The sequence below is a fragment of the Lithobates pipiens genome, unplaced genomic scaffold (assembly GCF_037356315.1).
Source record: "Lithobates pipiens isolate NorthernLeopardFrog02 unplaced genomic scaffold, aLitPip1_a1.2 Scaffold_22, whole genome shotgun sequence".
In the NCBI taxonomy this organism is placed as follows: domain Eukaryota; kingdom Metazoa; phylum Chordata; class Amphibia; order Anura; family Ranidae; genus Lithobates; species Lithobates pipiens.
In genome coordinates this window covers 77,820,768-77,838,108 of record NW_027507784.1, presented here as the reverse complement: position 1 = coordinate 77,838,108, position 17,341 = coordinate 77,820,768, and the positions used below count along the sequence as shown (strand labels likewise).

The 17,341-nt window shown below is 43.2% G+C and overlaps 1 protein-coding gene across 1 annotated transcript in view; it reads left to right on the top strand.

The window, feature by feature from the left end:
* Window positions 1-16,743, top strand: part of LOC143923842 (histamine N-methyltransferase-like) — a 63,680-nt gene extending 46,937 nt beyond the window's left edge. Inside the window, exons 4-7 of the mRNA XM_077447761.1 lie at window positions 1,440-1,547; window positions 3,312-3,442; window positions 11,181-11,274; window positions 13,293-16,743. Coding sequence (XP_077303887.1) covers window positions 1,440-1,547; window positions 3,312-3,442; window positions 11,181-11,274; window positions 13,293-13,642 — 683 coding nt within the window. The 3' untranslated portion in view covers window positions 13,643-16,743. The remainder of the gene's footprint in view (window positions 1-1,439; window positions 1,548-3,311; window positions 3,443-11,180; window positions 11,275-13,292) is intronic.
* The last annotated feature ends 598 nt before the right edge of the window (window positions 16,744-17,341 follow it).

Genomic DNA, 17,341 nt, shown 5'->3' with positions numbered 1-17,341 from the left:
GTCAGTGTAACATGACTGTGTGATGCTGACTTTGTTATGGCTGTGCTGAGTTATAGTCTGTAACACACAGTACAGTCATATATCAGGAAAGTCAGCACCACACAGTCATGTTACACTGACAGAGCCATACAGCACCTACTGTGCCCTGATCATCATAATGATAATAACCATGAGCACACAGAGTCTGGGGACTGCACATGCTACAATAGTGTGACCTGTCAGTGTGTGTGTGTGTGTGCAGGGGACTGCTTGCCTGTGCACCACTGCCATTGTCCAGATTACTCCTGCTGCTCTGTCTGTCTCAGCCGTCCCAGTGATAAGTCCCTCAAGCTGCAGCACTTACTGGATGAAGGGAGCCGTATAACAGTAATATCCATCCGCCGGAGAGGCATACAGTGAGCAGGAAGAACTTTAGTTTGTGCAGGTATACTGAGAACAGCATGCGGCACAGCATTGTATCCCTGCACCCGAAAATAGAAAAAAAGTCCCTCTTCTGCTTTCACCTCCTGGGCCCCTCTGGTAACCTGATGGGGCCCAGGAAATGAATATATATTCCTTATATATGTTAGTAATCAAGTGGGTGCAGGTTAATATAGTTATTTCGTTTTTTTTTTTTTTTTTTTTTTTTTTAGCTAGAAGTTAAAAGCTGCTCGGGCCCCCCCTGCTGGCCGGGCCCGGTACAACAGGGCTGGTTGTACTGCCCTATCAGCGGCCCTGCCTGCAGGGGTGATATAGCCTCCCACAATTTTAGCCCCTGTGCCGCTATGTGGATCTCTGGGGGGGTTCGTTTGTCATCCGCTGTGGGTACTTCATTTAGATTATTAAATATGTGTCAAAACGCCAAAAGCATAAAACACGTCCCGTTGTTGCTACAGCTGAAACTGAATTGTGCACGTCCCATGGCCACGCCCTACTAGTTTCGTCACACCGACGTCATCTGGCGCTGTTTGACTTCGCTTTCGATTCCTGCTCTTGATTTTTGACTCCGGCCAGCGCTGACTCCTGGTTTCCAGACCCCGGCTCGTTTGATTACCCGCTCTAGCTTCCAAACCCTGGCTTCTGTTTTAGACTATGTTCCTGCTCTGTGTTTATTTTGCTGTTACATTGAATGTGTGATTTTAACTGCATTTTCCTTTCTCTGTCTGGTTTATGGTTCCTAACAGCTACTTACACTACTTGCATGTAAAAAATACCGAATTAATGTATACAGAGCTAAATAAATGCGTGTCTTTTATATCTAGCTGAAGTTAAGCTGTGGGGCTTTTTTTAGGAATTATAGCAAGTATTATTGTTTGGGTCAGGCAAGGGTTAAGTGATAAGGTTGGCTTTATTATTAGGGATCAGTTAGAGGTTGTGGAACGTTTTGGAAGACTTACCCTGTTTTCTAGGTTTTGCTGCCAAAACTCCATGTGTTTTATTGTGCCAATACTCTATTCCAGGTGAAATGGACTTATACATACTTTCAGCAATACAAAAATTCAGGCCTGATCTCAAGATCTGCAGCGAAACCATTGAACCAAACCATACACAAATAGAGCTTTACAAAGGTAAGTGATGTGTCTATTGGTATGGACCAATGTACAATAGGCAGCTGCTGCTGTGCCGATAGGGTCCCATAATTAGTACCAGCTGTATTTCACAGAATGGGGTATCATTCACACTTTTTAGTTGTGGTAACGGTAGGGTTGCCACCTGTCCGGTTTTGACCCGGACAGTACGGGATTACAATGCTGTGCCTGGGTTTCCCTCTGCCTGAGACCCGGACAACATGCCCCCTGTGTGCCGGGGCCTCCTGTAGGGGCCCCAGCACACAGGGGAACCCAGACAGTAGGGGGATTGGAGCGGTGGGCAGGCGGAGGCAAGTACAGATGAGTTAAAACATAAGGGAGAGAGAGAGAAAGAGGTGACAGGCAGCTGCTGGTGCTGTAGTTTTTAATAAACTAAATATTTAACTGCTTGCCGACCAGCGCGCGCCAATGTACTTGGCAGAATGGTGCTGGTAGACAAAAGGGCGTACAGGTACATCCCCTTTAAGAAGCTGTGTTGATGTCCACCAGGTGCCCACGATTGTGTCAAGGAGATGAAGAACGGGGAGATGCTTATGTAAAGCATTTCCCCGTTCTGCCTAGTGACAGGACAGTGATCACCGCTCTCTCTCATTGAGAGCAGTGATCACTGTCCTGTGTGTTGAAGCCCAGCCACCTAACAGTTAGAATCACTCCCTAGGACACACTTAACCCCTTCACGGCCCCCTAGTGGTTAACCCCTTCACTGCCAGTGTCATTTACACAGTAATCAATGCATTTTTATAGCATTGATCGCTGTATAAATGACAATGGACCCAAAATAGTGTCAAAAATGTCCGATGTGTCTGCCATAATGTCGCAAAAAAAAAAAAACATCGCAGATCGCCGCCATTACTAGTAAAAAAAAAATGGCATAAAACTATCCCCTAGTTTGTAGACACTATAAATTTTGCGCAAACCAATCAATATATGCTTATTGCGATTTTTTATTTTTTTTACTAAAAATATATAGAAGAATACATATCAGCCTAAAGTTAGGAAAAACATTTTTGGGGAATATTTATTATAGCAAAAAGGAAAAATATTGCATTTTTTTTTTCAAAATTGTCACTCATTTTTTGTTTATAGCACAAAAAATAAAAACCCCGATCAAATACCACCAATATGCATTAAGATAAAAAAAGCCTTTGTGTGCAGAAGCCCCCCTTATACTTACCTGAGCTCCATCTCTCTCCAGCGATGTCCACGAATGTCTAAGCCGTTCGGGACACTACTCTTGATTTGCTGAAACACAGCAGTGGCACCACTGGCTCCTGTGGCTGTCAATCAAAGTCAATCAGCTAATCCGGGGGAGGGGGGGGCGGGTCGGGGCTCTGTGTCTGAATGGACACATGGAGCTGTGACTCGGCTCGGGTGCCCCCATAGGAAGCTGCTGACTGTGGGGGCACTCGAGGCACCCGAAAAGAGGGGGATCCAGGCTACTCTGTCCAAAAGCATGTATAACATGTTTGTTTTTGTTTTTATTTTTTAAACAAGACTTTACAATCACTTTTTTTTTCCTGTTAAATACCGCATAATCGTTATTGTATTTTATTTATTTTTTGAGAATTGGACTTAGTTTAGCGCATGCAATAATTTATGCAAATTAATAACATGATACTCTTATCACATGCGGTAAACGTTAGGGAATTGACCTCTATATTCCATGTGCATTTATTTAGTTGCTATTCACTACTTAATTTACTATACAGTCTTGATAGTGTCATTTATGGTTTTGTTTTTTAGCCAATCTATCCAAAATGCCAGAACTGAGGGGTGTAACTTTTACTTGGCACGAAAAGATCACAGCTCAGTACAGACAAGACGCCAAAGAAAATAATGAGTTTAAGAAGTTTGATCTCATTCATATGATTCAGGTAATGTAGTTACAAAGTAAACAGAAGGACTAATAAAAGCGGTATTAGGTCTGTTGGGGGAGGGGGGCAGGAAGTTCATCTAGTGAAGCAAACCTCATATCTAGCAGGACCCAGTAACTGGGACTCGTGTTATTTGAAATGGGCAGCTCTGCAAACTGCATGTATTGTGCCCAGCTCTTTATGGGTTCAGCAACTACGTCCCTCATACTTCAACACAAGTTCTGCTTAACCTCTTAATCCCCATACACACTATCAGATTTTCTGCTGATTTTTGTCTTCATATTTACCAAAACCATGTATTAGAAGGGCCTGCCTGATTGCATACAAATTGAAACTCCTGAGGTTTGACCTCATATTATATGGTTTTGGTAAAAATCAGCAGAAAATCTGATAGTGTGTATGGGGCTTTAACCCTTTTGAGAGCCAGTAGTCAACAATTTGCTCAACTACTGGCTCTCAATTCCAGCTGGCGCTGACAGCTTGGGCTCCTATAGAGGACTGAGTGGTAACTGGATTCAGATAATGTGAATACTTGCAGGTTGGCGGTTTCATTGAGGAAAATAAAAGTTTGCCTCCTGTAGGTGAACAGTATCTTCTTCTGGGTGAAGTGTTAAAAAAATTGACCTTGTACATGGCTGTCCATTGTACGTGAATGTTGATTTCTAAAATAAATGTTTGATATAAGTAACTAGAAAAACAGTTTGTAAACTTCAAAACAAGCCATTCAGCTGCCTTTACCTTCATATTGTCAGGGTCCTCCAAGGTTCTGTTCTTGGACCTCTCTTATTCTCTATCTACACCTCCTCCCTGGGTCAGGTAATAGCCTCCAATGGCTTCCAATACCATCTCTATGTTGACGACACCCAAATCTATCTCCTTACCCCTCAGCTCTCTCCTTCAGTCTCCTCGTGTATTACTAATTTACTAGCAGACATATCAACCTGGATGTCACGCCACTTCCTCCAACTCAATCTATCCAAAACGGAGCTCATGATTTTTCTTCCCACACGTGCCTCTGCTCCGGATCTCTCTGTCAAACTCAATAGCAATACTATCAGCTCGTCCCCGCATGCCAAGGATCTAGGTGCAACCCTGGACTCTGAACTATCTTTTTGGCCCCACATCCAAACACTTTCCAAATCTTGCTGTCTCAACCTCTGCAACATCTCCAGAATATGCCCCTTCCTGACCAATGACACCACAAAAATCCTACTTCGCTCCCTGTTCATCTCTCGCCTCGACTACTGCAACTCCCTTCCCATGGGATTACCTCTAAATAGTCTATTCTCTCTTCAGTCCATCATGAATGCTGCTGCCAGGCTCATCCACCTTACCAATCACTCTGTGTCTGCTACTCCGCTCTGTCAATCCCTCCACTGGCTTCCACTCACCCAACAAATTAAATTCAAAATTCTAATAACAACTTACAAAGCCATCCACAACTCGGCCCCCAGCTACATCACTAACCTAGTCTCAAAACACCAACCTAATCGTTCCGTTCGTTCCTCCCAAGACCTCCTGCTCTCTATTTCCCTCGTCACCTCCTCCCATGCTCGCCTCCAGGACTTTTCCAGAGCCTCTCCAATACTATGGAACTCCTTACCCCAATCTGTCCGACGTGCTCCTACTCTGCTTGCTTTTAGACAATCCCTGAAAACCCTTCTCTTTAGATAAGCCTATTTGGCCCCCTACCTAACAACAGGGAGTGTACATTTATTTTCTCCACCAGCACATCCCCCATAGTTATTAGCTTTTGTATCTCTTGACCTTGCCTCTTAGATTGAAAGCTCTAAGGAGCAGGGCCCTCTGATTCCTACTGTATTAAAGTGTATTGTATTTATACTGTCTACCCTCGAGTTGTAAAGCGCTGTTGGTGCTATATAAATCCTGTATAAAAATATAAATCCTGTATAATAATATAAACCCTGTATAATATTTACTGTGTTACAGTACCGGTAGTGTCCACCAGAGGTCATCAGTTACTCTATGAATTCCAGTAACTGCATGCAATTTTGATGTTTTACTCTTTTTTTTTTTGGTATTCACAAGTAGTTTTAGATCGTATCTGCAGTTTATAAATGTAATTTATTGCACCAGCCTAAGAAAGATATGGATTGCTTAGTGTTACAATGTATTTCAAAAGATATGGGCTTGACTTTACAGAGTAGAGTCCATAGAACCATTTACAACAGTTTCTGTATCCAAAGGAGCTCACAGATTATATATAAGAAAATGTATATATATATATATATATATATATATATATATATTATATATATATATATACACACACACACACATACACATTCTACAGGTGCATCTCCTAAAATTAGAATATCATCAAAAAGTCAATTGTATTTTAAGTAATTCAAAAAGTGGAACTCGTATATTATATAGATGCGTTACACACAGAGTGATTATACTTCAAACATTCCTTTCTTTTAATTTTGACGATTATGGCTTACAGCTAGTGAAAACCCCAAATTCTGTATCTTCAAAAAATTAGAATACAGATACTCCTTGTTAATGACTTACCTGTTTAACGCTTGGACTTACAATCAGCTCTCCCCACCCGAACGGCGCGCTATACATCATTGTATTGTACAGTACAGAATATTCATTTGCGTTCTGTACTTATGCAAATGAAAACAACGTTATTGAGCTGGAGTTATGTGTTCGGACCCTTTTTTTTTCACAATACAGTACATTAGTTAAGAATGCTTAAAATATTGATGCTTGTGGCTCCTCATTTAATGACCAATTTGTTTAATGTCCTGGTCATTGGAACAGAACCTGGTAAGTGAGGAGAGCTTGTATTACATAAAACCAATAAAAAAAAAAAAAGATTTTTTTTTTTTTACAGAAATGTTGACTTGCTGAAAAGTATGTCCATGTACAGTATAGTATGCACTCAATAATTTGGCATGAATTACTACATCAATACGGCATGGCATGGAGGTCATCAGCCTGTGGCACTGCTGAGGGGTTATGGAAGCCCAGGTTGCTTTGATAGTGGCCTTCAGCTCATCTGTATTGTTGGGTCTGGTGTCTCTCATCTTCCTCTTGACAAAACCCCACAGATTCTCTGTGGGGTTTAGGTCAGGCGAGTTTGCTGGCCAAATAAGTACAGTGATACCATGATCATAAAACCAGGTATTGGTACTTTTGGCAGGGTGGGCAGGTGCCAAGTCCTGCTGGAAAATGAAATCAGCATCTCCATAAAGCTGGTCAGCAGAGGGAAGCATGATGTGCACTAGAATTTCCTGGTGGAGGGCTGTGCTGACTTTGGACACAGTGGACCAACACCAGCAGATGACATGGCTCTGCAAATCATCACCGACTGTGGAAAATGTTGAATTTCATTTGGAAATCAAGGTCCCAGAGTCTGGAGGAAGAGTGTGGAGGCACATAATCCTAGTTGCTTGTGGACCACTGTGAAGTTTCCACAGCCTGTGATGATTTGGGGAGCCGTGTTATCTGCTGATAAGAGCAGGGCTCAAGTCCTGTACTTTTTCCACAACAGGAACTCAGTTCCCTTTAGCAGGACTGGCCTTTGAACAGGGGCGGGCTGAGCTGGGAGGGCAGTTTACTGCGCTGCATTCCAGGAGTTGTAGTCCAGACCACGCTCAAGTTCCTGGTGGCTGTGTGTGGAGCCTGGAGAGAACTGAGCAGCGCAGGAGGAAACTACAACTCCCGAGTCCCAAACACCGGCTGTGAGAGTCCCAGTGTAAAGGCAAACCTTGTAGAATCGGCATGCCTCGTGTGTGATGTCACAGGTGTGCCCCATTCCACTCTCCTTCCCAATTCCTCCTCCTTCACCCCGCTGCTGCACACATCTCCACTACTACCGATACCGCCTAGCCTCCACTCTACGGGGCCACCACTGCTGCCTCATGGTCAATGAAGGAACAGCACCACACCGCTGTCAGACCATCAGTCAGTTGAGATCTCACCAGCCCCCACTGTTCCAGGAACTGGAAATTACTGGGGGGGGGGGGGGGGGGTGAAGGGGGCAGAGGACATTACTGGGGGGGGAGTGGAAGGATACAGAGAACACTAGGGGGCAAAGTGAAGGGGGCAGAGTTCCCGGCATTCCCCTTTACATCAGAGTCTGCAGGATTCCCCCTTACACTGCAAGGGGGAACTCTGTGGACCCTGATGTAAAGGCAATATACACACATTTTGTATTTTTGAGGTGGGGGGTGGGGGATCTTGGGTGAGTTCCCGTACTTTTTTTCCCAGGACTTGACCCCTGGATAAGAGGAATGGAGGAGCTCAGCTATGAGGAAAGACTAGAGGAACTGAAGTTATTCTCTCGAAAAAAACAATTAAGGAGGATATGATTAACATATATTAGCCACTTAGACCCCTTTCATACCGAGCCACCTAGGAAGTCAGTGGTAAAGACCATCGATTTAGCGACGCTATTCGGCCGATAGCGGTGCTGTTTTAACCCCCCCCTGCTAGCGGCCAAAATAGGGTTAAATCCGCTTGCAAAACGCCTCCGGAGCGGTGTTTTGCCAGAGGTATCGCAGCGCTGCCCCATTGATTTCAACAGGAAGCAGCGGTGGAGGAGCAGTGAGTTCACCGCTCCTTCACCGCTCCAAATAAGCTGCTGGCAGGACTTTTTGTGACGCCCTGCCAGCGCACCGCTTCAGTGTAAGCCAGAGGGCTTTCACACTGGAGTGAATGGAGCCACTTTTTTCCGTTGCTATGCAGGCGCCAATTTTAGCGCTGTAGTGCCTGAAAAACGCCCGCATTGTGAAAGGGGTCTTACAGACCACCCGCTGTAATTATACGGCGGCTTTTTGAAGAGGAATATGGTTGTTATGGCAGGAGCTAGCTGCCACAAGTCTGGTATCCCCTTCTTCCAGATAAAAGTGGTCTCTGTGGTAGATTTGGCGCAAGATCCCTTTTATCAGTGGCGGGATAGGCTCCCCTCCCCCCGTGCTCCGATGGTCTCCGCCGGTTACCGGAGCCGCTGGTAGCGGCCGAGACTATCGGGTCCTTTCCCCAGCTTGGTTGGCTGCTGAGGGGAAGATGACCCCAACTCGGCTCCACAGCATTGACTGGCGGAAGTGACCTCAAAACGTCCCTTCCACCCAATGCTCTTAAAAGGAGAATTTTTTTCCCCAAATTAATATAAATGTTAGTGTAAATATGAGATCTGAGGACTTTTTGACCCCAGATCTCATATTTAAGAGGTCCTGTCATGCTTTTTTCTATTACAAGGGATGTTTACATTCCTTGTAATAGGAATAAAAGTGACCCTTTTTTTTTTTTTTTTTAAAGGACAGCATCAATATAATTTTTTTTTTAAATTAAAATAAATAAGAAAAAACTATTTAAAAGCACCCTGTCCCGACGAGCCCAAGCACAGAAGCAAACGCATACATGAGTAGCCCGCATATGAAAATGGGGTTAAACCCACACTTGTGAGATATCGCCACGATCATTAGAGCGAGAGCAATAATTCTAGCTCTAGATCTCCTTTGCAACTCAAAACTGGTAACCTGTACAAATTTTTAAATGCAGATTTTTAAGGGTAAATGTTTGTCGCCATTCCACAAGCGGCCGCAATTTTGAAACGTGACATGTTGAGTATCAAAGTAAAAAAAAAATGGGCTGATTTTTTTAATTAAAAAAATAACACAAAAGTAGTGTATTTTTTCCAAAAAAAGTGTGCTTTAACCACTTGCCGCCCGCCCTATTACAAATTGACGGCGGCAAAGTGGTTTCATAATCCTGACCGGACGTCATATGACGTCCTCAGGATTATGAGCCGCTGCGCGCCCCCGGGGGCGCGCATCGCGGCGATCGTTTTTGCGGGGTGTCAGTCTGACACCCGGCAACTACGATCTCGGTAAAGAGTCTCCGACGGAGACTCTTTACCACGTGATCAGCCGTGTCCAATCACGGCTGATCACAGTGTAAATGGGAAGAGCCGGTGATCGGCTTTTCCTCACTCGCGTCTGTCAGACGCGAGTAGAGGAGAGCCGATCGGCTGCTCCTCTGACAGGGGGGGTCTGTGCTGATCAATTATCAGCACAGCCCCCCCGAGGATGCCCACACTGGACCACCAGGGACGCCACCAGACCACCAGGGATGCCCAGGACAAGGTATGCCACCCTAGACCACCAGGGATGCCAGTCAACACAATGGATGCCAATCAGTGCCCATAATGGATGCCAATCAGTGCCCACAATGGGCATCACTGATTGGCATGCATTATTGTTTGGCACTGATTGGCATCCATTAGTACAGTATAACACCAATGCCGCCTATGAGTGCCCACCTGTGCCGCCTATGAGTGCCCACCTGTGCCACCTATGAGTGCCCACCTGTGCCGCCTATGAGTGCCCACCCATGCCCATCTGTGCCGCCTATCCATGCCCATCTGTGTCGCCTATCCATGCCCATCTCTGCCACCCATCCATGCCAATCCGTGCCAGCTATCAGTGCCAATTTGTGCCACCTATCAGTGTCCATCCGTGTCGCCCATCCGTGTCGCCCATCCGTGTCGCCTATCAGTGTCCATCAATGCCACCTAATCAGTGCCACTTCATTGGTGCCCATCAGTGCCGCCTTATCAGTGCCCATCAGTGTAGTCCCATCAGTGCCCATCAGTGAAGGAGAAAACGTACTTATTTACAAAGTTTTGAAACTGAAACAAAAAAAAACATTTTTTTTTCCCAAATTTTCGGTATTTTTTTATTTGTAGCGCAAAAAATAACATCTATTTGTGGGAAAAAAATGATAAATGAAATTTCATTTGGGTACAGTGTAGCATGACCGCGCAATTGTCACTCAAAATGCGACAGCGCTGAAAGCTCAAAATTGGTCTGGGCAGGAAGGTGTTTAAGTGCCCTGTATTGAAGTGGTTAAAGACCGCTGTGCAAATACGGTGTGACAGAAAGTATTGCAATGACTGCCATTTTACTCTCTAGGGTGTTAGAAAAATATATATATATATATATTATGTTTGGGGGTTCTAAATAATTTTCTAGCAAAAAAAGAAATGATTTTAACTTTTAAACACAGAGTCTGAAAAATAGGCCCTTAAGTGGTTAATACATAAGTGGTCCATATAGTGAACTTGTGTATAGTTATTCACTTTATGTCTGCAGTTAAAGATTTCCAAATATGGAAAGGCTTCTTCCCAGTAAGAGCTGTGAAAATGCAGAATGGACTCGAGATATAATTCTGGCCAGCTCAGCAGATTGTTAAAAAAAAAAAAGAAGCTGGATGCATTCGTAAAAGCACAAACTATAACAGGATGCTAACATTGATTTGTAATAACACCATTGCATGTTGATCCAAGGGATATCCGATTGCCTTTGGGGAATCGGGAAGGAATTTTTTCCCCCCAGGAGCAATTTGGACCATGTTTTATGAGGTTTTTTTGCTTTTCTCTGGATTAGCTATGGGTATAGGATTCTGCATACAAAGGTTCTCTATGTAATTGTTTTTTCTATTTGTTGAACTAGCTAAACTTTTTCCTCTTTTTTAAGCCTATGCAAAAATTCCGTCACAAATGATTGTTTTCAAGAGCACGAAACTTGAATGTTTTTTTTTTCCCCCTATAAAAAAATATTAGCAGCTGCAGATTAAAATGAAACCTTCTCAACACTGTATTATGTTTATATTATTATTGTCGTAATTAGTAGTTTTATTTAAAGAAAGAAGTTTTACTTTAAGCACAAATTGGTTAGTGAAGTGCGGTTATCATGTGTTTCAGACGGTATATTATACAACTCCAATAAAAGAAACCTTGGAGTTTTTCATATCCTGTCTGTCCCCAGAAGGAAAGCTCATCATCACCGTCATATCAGGTGAGTTACATAGATTTCTGCTCTGTTTAATGTAGTCAAAACAGTGAAGTTTGTGTCTGTGACCTGCTGCACTAACATTGCTTTCTTGGTATATTGTTGTGTGAGGTGAAAGACATAGAGGTACATAAATTCAATATGGAAGTACCTAGAGGAAAGTTTGTGCGTAGCATTAAAGTATGGTGTTTGTGTGATATATGGTATATATATATATATATATATATATATATATATATATATTTATGTATATTATAATATATCTCACAAAAGTGAGTACACCCCTCACATTTTTGTAAATATGTGACAACACTGAAGAAATGACACTTTGCTACAATGTAAAGTAGTGAGAGTACAGCTTGTATAACAGTGTAAATTTGCTGTCCCCTCATGATCCCCTCCCTTTGGAGACTGGGCCGCAGGGCAGAATTCCAACATGATATCAACCCCAAACACACCCAGAAGATGACCAATGCCTTGCTTAAGAAGCTGAGGGTAAAGGTGATGGACTGGCCAAGCATGTCTCCAGACCTAAACCCTATTGAGCATCTGTGGGACATCCTCAAATGGAAGGTGGAGGAGCGCAAGGTCTCTAACATCCGCCAGCTCCATGATATCATCATGGAAGAGTGGAAGAGGACTCCGTGGCAATCTGGGAAGCTCTGGTGAACTCCATGCCCAAGAGGGTAAGGCAGTGCTGGAAAATAATGGTGGCCACACAAAATATTGGCAGTTTGGGCCCAATTTGGAAATTTTCACTTAGGGGTGTACTCACTTTTGTTGCCAGTGGTTTAGACATTAATGGCTGTGCATTGAGTTATTTTGAGCGAACAGCAAATTTACACTGTTATACAAGCTGTACACTCACTACTTTACATTGTAGCAAAGTGTCATTTCTTCAGTGTTGTCACATGAAAAGGTAGAAGAAAATATTGACAAAATGTGAGGGGTGTACTCACTTTTGTGAGATAGTATATAATGTAAAATATACACATACAGTATCATTACATCAGGGTTCCCAGAGAGCTTGTCACGTTACCTTCCACAAGATGCAGCTTGTCTTGTCGCCTGCCACAAAATGCAGATTGCCACCTGCCACCAGATACAGCATATATGCATTGACGGGTCCCCAGAGAGAGGGCGGGCAGTGAGAGATGACGTAATCTCTGTGCTGCCTGCAGCGACACAGTGAGGGCGGAACAGCGGTGACAGGCTAGGGCAGTGATGGTGAACCTTGGCACCCCAGATGTTTTGGAACTACATTTCCCATGATGCTCATGCACTCTGCAGTGTAGCTGAGCATCATGGGAAATGTATTTCCAAAACATCTGGAGTGCCAAGGTTCACCATCACTGGGCTAGGGTATACAGACAAACTAGGGTAGTATAGAGTCCCCCCCCCCTCCTCCATGGAATGTACTCACCGGGCGCCACCCCTGCTCAGGAGCTTGTGTGATAAAATTCCTCCTGGCTCTATCATATGGGTGGAGCAAGGGAGGAGACTCACTCTCACGCTGATCTCCGGGCTCTGGCTGTCACTGAAGCACCAAGTGCAATCTCGGTGAGAGTGCCATGGTTGTGTCAGGCAGCCCGCAATACTATTACGGAGACTGCACTTGGTGTAAATTGTGCAGGTAGTGCCTGCCCTGCTCTGACACCTCAATCAAATTGCAGCCTGGGTCCATTGGGACCCATGGCAGCACTGATTCTGGACCTGGGGCTATGGGCCCCAGAAGCCACCCCCTAGCAACGCCACTGGTCTCCAGTATTGGAGCCAGAGACAACCAGGCAATTAACAGGTTCAGAAGAAAGTCAGCAATGGCATCCTATTTATTTCCCCTAGTATGTGTTTCCTTTTAACATCTGTACATATCTCCGAAAATGTATTTGTAAATGTAAAGGTCAAAAGAAAAAAGTGACTTTGTTCATTTAATAAAGGTGATGCTAGATGTTGTCAATGGCCGAGTATGGTGCCTGTGATTGGCTGCTCCTGGAAAGTCACATCTCTCACTGATTGTCCTATAGGGGACTGCGGATGGAGTAAGTTGTACAAGAGGCACAAATGGCTTTTACAGGAAGATTATTGCATGGATTTGTGCTCGGAGCACATCACTGGTATCCTTGATACTATCTCCGTGAGATACGAGACCCATGACATCGACTCGTACTTCGACATCACCCAGTGTTTTGTAGAGGGCAGTGACGTTGGCGGGATGTTGCTCGATGCGGTCACAGAGAAATTGCACTTTGCAGAAACGGCACCCGCTGACATCAAAGCAAAAATCATGGAGGACCTGCAAAGCCCAGAATTCAGCATCAGGAGAGATGGCAAGATTTTGTTAGATACAAGGATTAAAGCAATTGTGATTGGGTAGCAAATTTGTTTCTTTTTTTTTACTTTTCAAAAAGTTTTCTCAACTGACACCTTTCAGTCATTAGAGACATCCTCAGATTGTCATTGGTGACCTTACTATAAAAATGCTTGTTTTTGGGCTGTATTTGACCCTTTGAATCTCCTACATCACAGGTCTGCATTAGGGACAAGCAAAATTTGGGGTTAATGTGAATTTAAAGTGGTTGTAACCCTCAGACATGGACAAAGCATATCCCTCTATAGTGTGTACTTGTCTCAATCCAGAGCACTAAGTGTCATTTCTGTCTGCTGCTTCGTTCCTCTGCTATCAGCATGAATCACTTCTAACAAGTTTTCCTGACACCAAAAGAAAAAAAGGTGTCAGGGGAGGCATCTGCAGCAGATTGACAGCCTCAGCTCTGTTCCTGTGTGAAGGGGGTGTGTCCCTTCCCTCCAATCAGCTCTCAGAGTTCTCCTCACTGAGCTCTGCAGAGTGTAACTTCAGCTCTCTGCCCCCTTTTTTCTGAACTCTCAGACAAGATTATAAATTCAGCACTTCGAATGGATGTAGAGAAAAGAAAATTACAGGTAGACAGGTAAAATTTACAGTATGTAGGAGGATTTGCTTCATCTCTGTATCACCTGAGGCCAGTCACTTTACAGGGTATATGTAAAGGTTTACAACCACTTTAAAAGGGGTATTAGACCCAAATGCAAGCATTCATTATATTGCAGCTTACCAAATCTTATATGTGATGGCTGCATTTGTTTTTTGTTTTTTTAGGCTTTCTTCTATTTTCCAGGCAGTAAGTTTTCAGTTTTTCAAAAGCACAAACTCTCCAATCAGTTTACATGGATGGAATAAACCACCTAACACTGGCAGGGGTGATAAAACGACCAGCTTTTATTTATTCATGCAAAACCCGTCAGCAAACTGTAACTGATTATAAAGTGTGAGTTGGAGTTTGGCTTTAAATTGTTAGTGGACCACCTGTCTGTTTTTCAGGCAGATCCGGGCTGGCCATCCATTGACTCCTATGGATGTCAGCAGACATGTGTCTATTGAGACCTCTCTGCCAATCCAATCTGCTCAAGACAGAAGTATGGCGGTATGTTTATCATCCGTCTTGGCGGATCTGATCGGATGAGATCTGATGACATGCTGTCCGTTTTCATCCGATCTCCCCATAGAGGAGAGCGGGGCTCTGACAGGTCCCTCCCCGCTTAGTGAGCAGAGACGGACCTGTCACAACAATTACGAACGTAGTGACCTACGTGGATTTCAGCTCTTTAGCGCCACCCTTTGGGCTCCTGTTAATTTTGTGTTAGTAGAAGTTTGGTGAGTGTTGATTTGCGCTTTTCAGTTAGTTTCTGAACGGCCGTTCGTCAACCAGACATGTTGTGGAATCGGAGGAGATAACGTGTTATTTATTATTGGCCTTGGAGTTATTGCTTTGACATCATTTTTTTGGTTGAATAATGATTTGATTTGGTATATTTTCTATATTTTGGATGCATAGAATGAACTTTTTGGTTAAGTTCTATTGGCAGATAGCATGTCTAATTTTATTTGTTTTCTTTTTTTAATGCACAATAAAAAAATTGTGTAGAATAATACTTGGCTGTGTGTTTTACTTCAAATGACAGTTTGGGAGTCGGCAGTTACATTTTATAAAATACAATGTAAAATTGACAAGGGACACCAACATAGTTGTATCTTTGATCTTAAAATCTACGGGATAATGGTGTTGTGGTAACTTGCCCAAATAATAAAATAAAATAAAAAAAACATAATAATATTATTCTTGATATCACTAGAAAAAAAAAAAAAAAGCCTTTGAAAATGTGTTTGCAATAACTCCATCAGTATGACCAGCAAAGCAGCTTCATTATTATCCCATTAAAGAAGAAGAGGCACAGTGGTGTAGTGGTTAGCACTCTCACCTAGCAGTAAAAAGGGTCGCTGGTTCAAATCCCAACCACGACACTACCTGCCTGGAGTTTGCATGTTCTCCCTGTGCCTGTGTGGGTTTCCTCCAGGTACTCTGGTTTCCTTCCACACTCCAAAGACATGCAGGTAGGTTAATTGGCTTCTGTCCAAAATTGGCCCCTAGTATATGAATGGGGACCTTGGATTGTGGGCTCCTTGAGGGTAGAGACCAATGTGAGTGCGCAATGTACAGGGATAGGAACAATTGTAGACACTCACTGAGGTCTATTATTCAACCTTACTAACTATGTAATTGTGCGCTGCATTTGGAAATGTCATAATCTGCCACGTTACCAATGTTAATTCTCCATTATAAACGCTACTTTACAAGACCGACTGCTTCCACCTCGTCCTTCCAAGCATGCGTATTTGTACTTTAGACTTTTGTCTGCCGGACTTGTGTACACACGATCAGAAAATTCAAAAACAGACATTTGTCTGTGGAAAATTTGAGAACCTGCCATCCAACATTTGTTGGCAGGAAGTCCGACAACAAATGTCAGATGGAGCGTACACACAGTCTGATTTACCACCAACAAGCTCATATCCAACATTTCCTGTCGGAAAATCCAATCGTGCGTATGCAGCATTAGGCTCTATTCACACCACAGCGTTCCGAATGGTGGGCGGAATCGCTGCGATTCTGAATCACGGCAAATCATGGGACACGTTTGTGATCCCCATTACTTTCAATAGGACCCCAAGTTCCGGAACTTCTTTTGGGCGTCAGGTGTCCCGTGGTCCTGTTTGCGTGCTTTTACTGCGATTCATTGGATTTCAGTCGTGGCAAAATCGTGCCGCAATTGGGGTGCTATTGAAAGTAATTTTGCAAATTTGTGTAAGATTGTGTTTTTCTATGTTGTAGAATTATCAACTTACCACCCAACTTTTTGCTCTTCACCCCTGAGGAAAGTTTTCAGCAACTAGAAATGCATCGGGTGTGGGGTCATCAGCTTAGAGTATGATTAATATTTATTGGTTGTTTTTTTTTAAATGTAATTATGTGTTTATAACATTTTGCTACACCATTGGGACACTGTTTGCTTAGTAGTCCCTCTGGTTTTAATGTATTCATGTGTATCTTTTGTTCTGTATTTGTTAATAAAATATTCATGTTTTTGATTTGTGTGTGGTGTTGGTAGTCACTTATAATCCCATTTATATAGGGAGATTTTTTTGTTTAATATTGAAAGTAGCGGGGATTGCAAGCGAATGCCATGGTGTGAGTGACCCCTTGAAATGCGTAGGCTTTGTAAACAATTTATCTTTGGAATAAACTTTTTGGATTTGAATATTACAGAGTGACACTTCAATTCCTAATTAACTCATACCTACCACATTCCAGGGTGATCGTGGGAAGGGAAATTGGGCTTTAAAGTGATATTAAACGCTCCCTGTAAAAATCAAAGAATACATGTAGCTGCATATGTTTATGTACGCTATATTGCCAAAAGTATTGGGATGCCTGCCTTTATACCAGTGCTTCTCAAGGCGCCCCAACAGGTCATGTTTTCAGGCTTGCCATTAGTTTGTAAAGGTGATTTGATCAGTGAAAATCAGTGGTAATTACCACAGCCATTTCATCTGAGGGAAATCCTGAAAACGTAACCTATTGGGGTTTATACACACATGAACTTTAATGGCATCCCAGTCTTAGTCTGTAGGGTTCAATATTGAGTTGGCCCACCCATTGCAGCTATAACAGCTTCAACTCTTCTGGGAAGGTTGTCC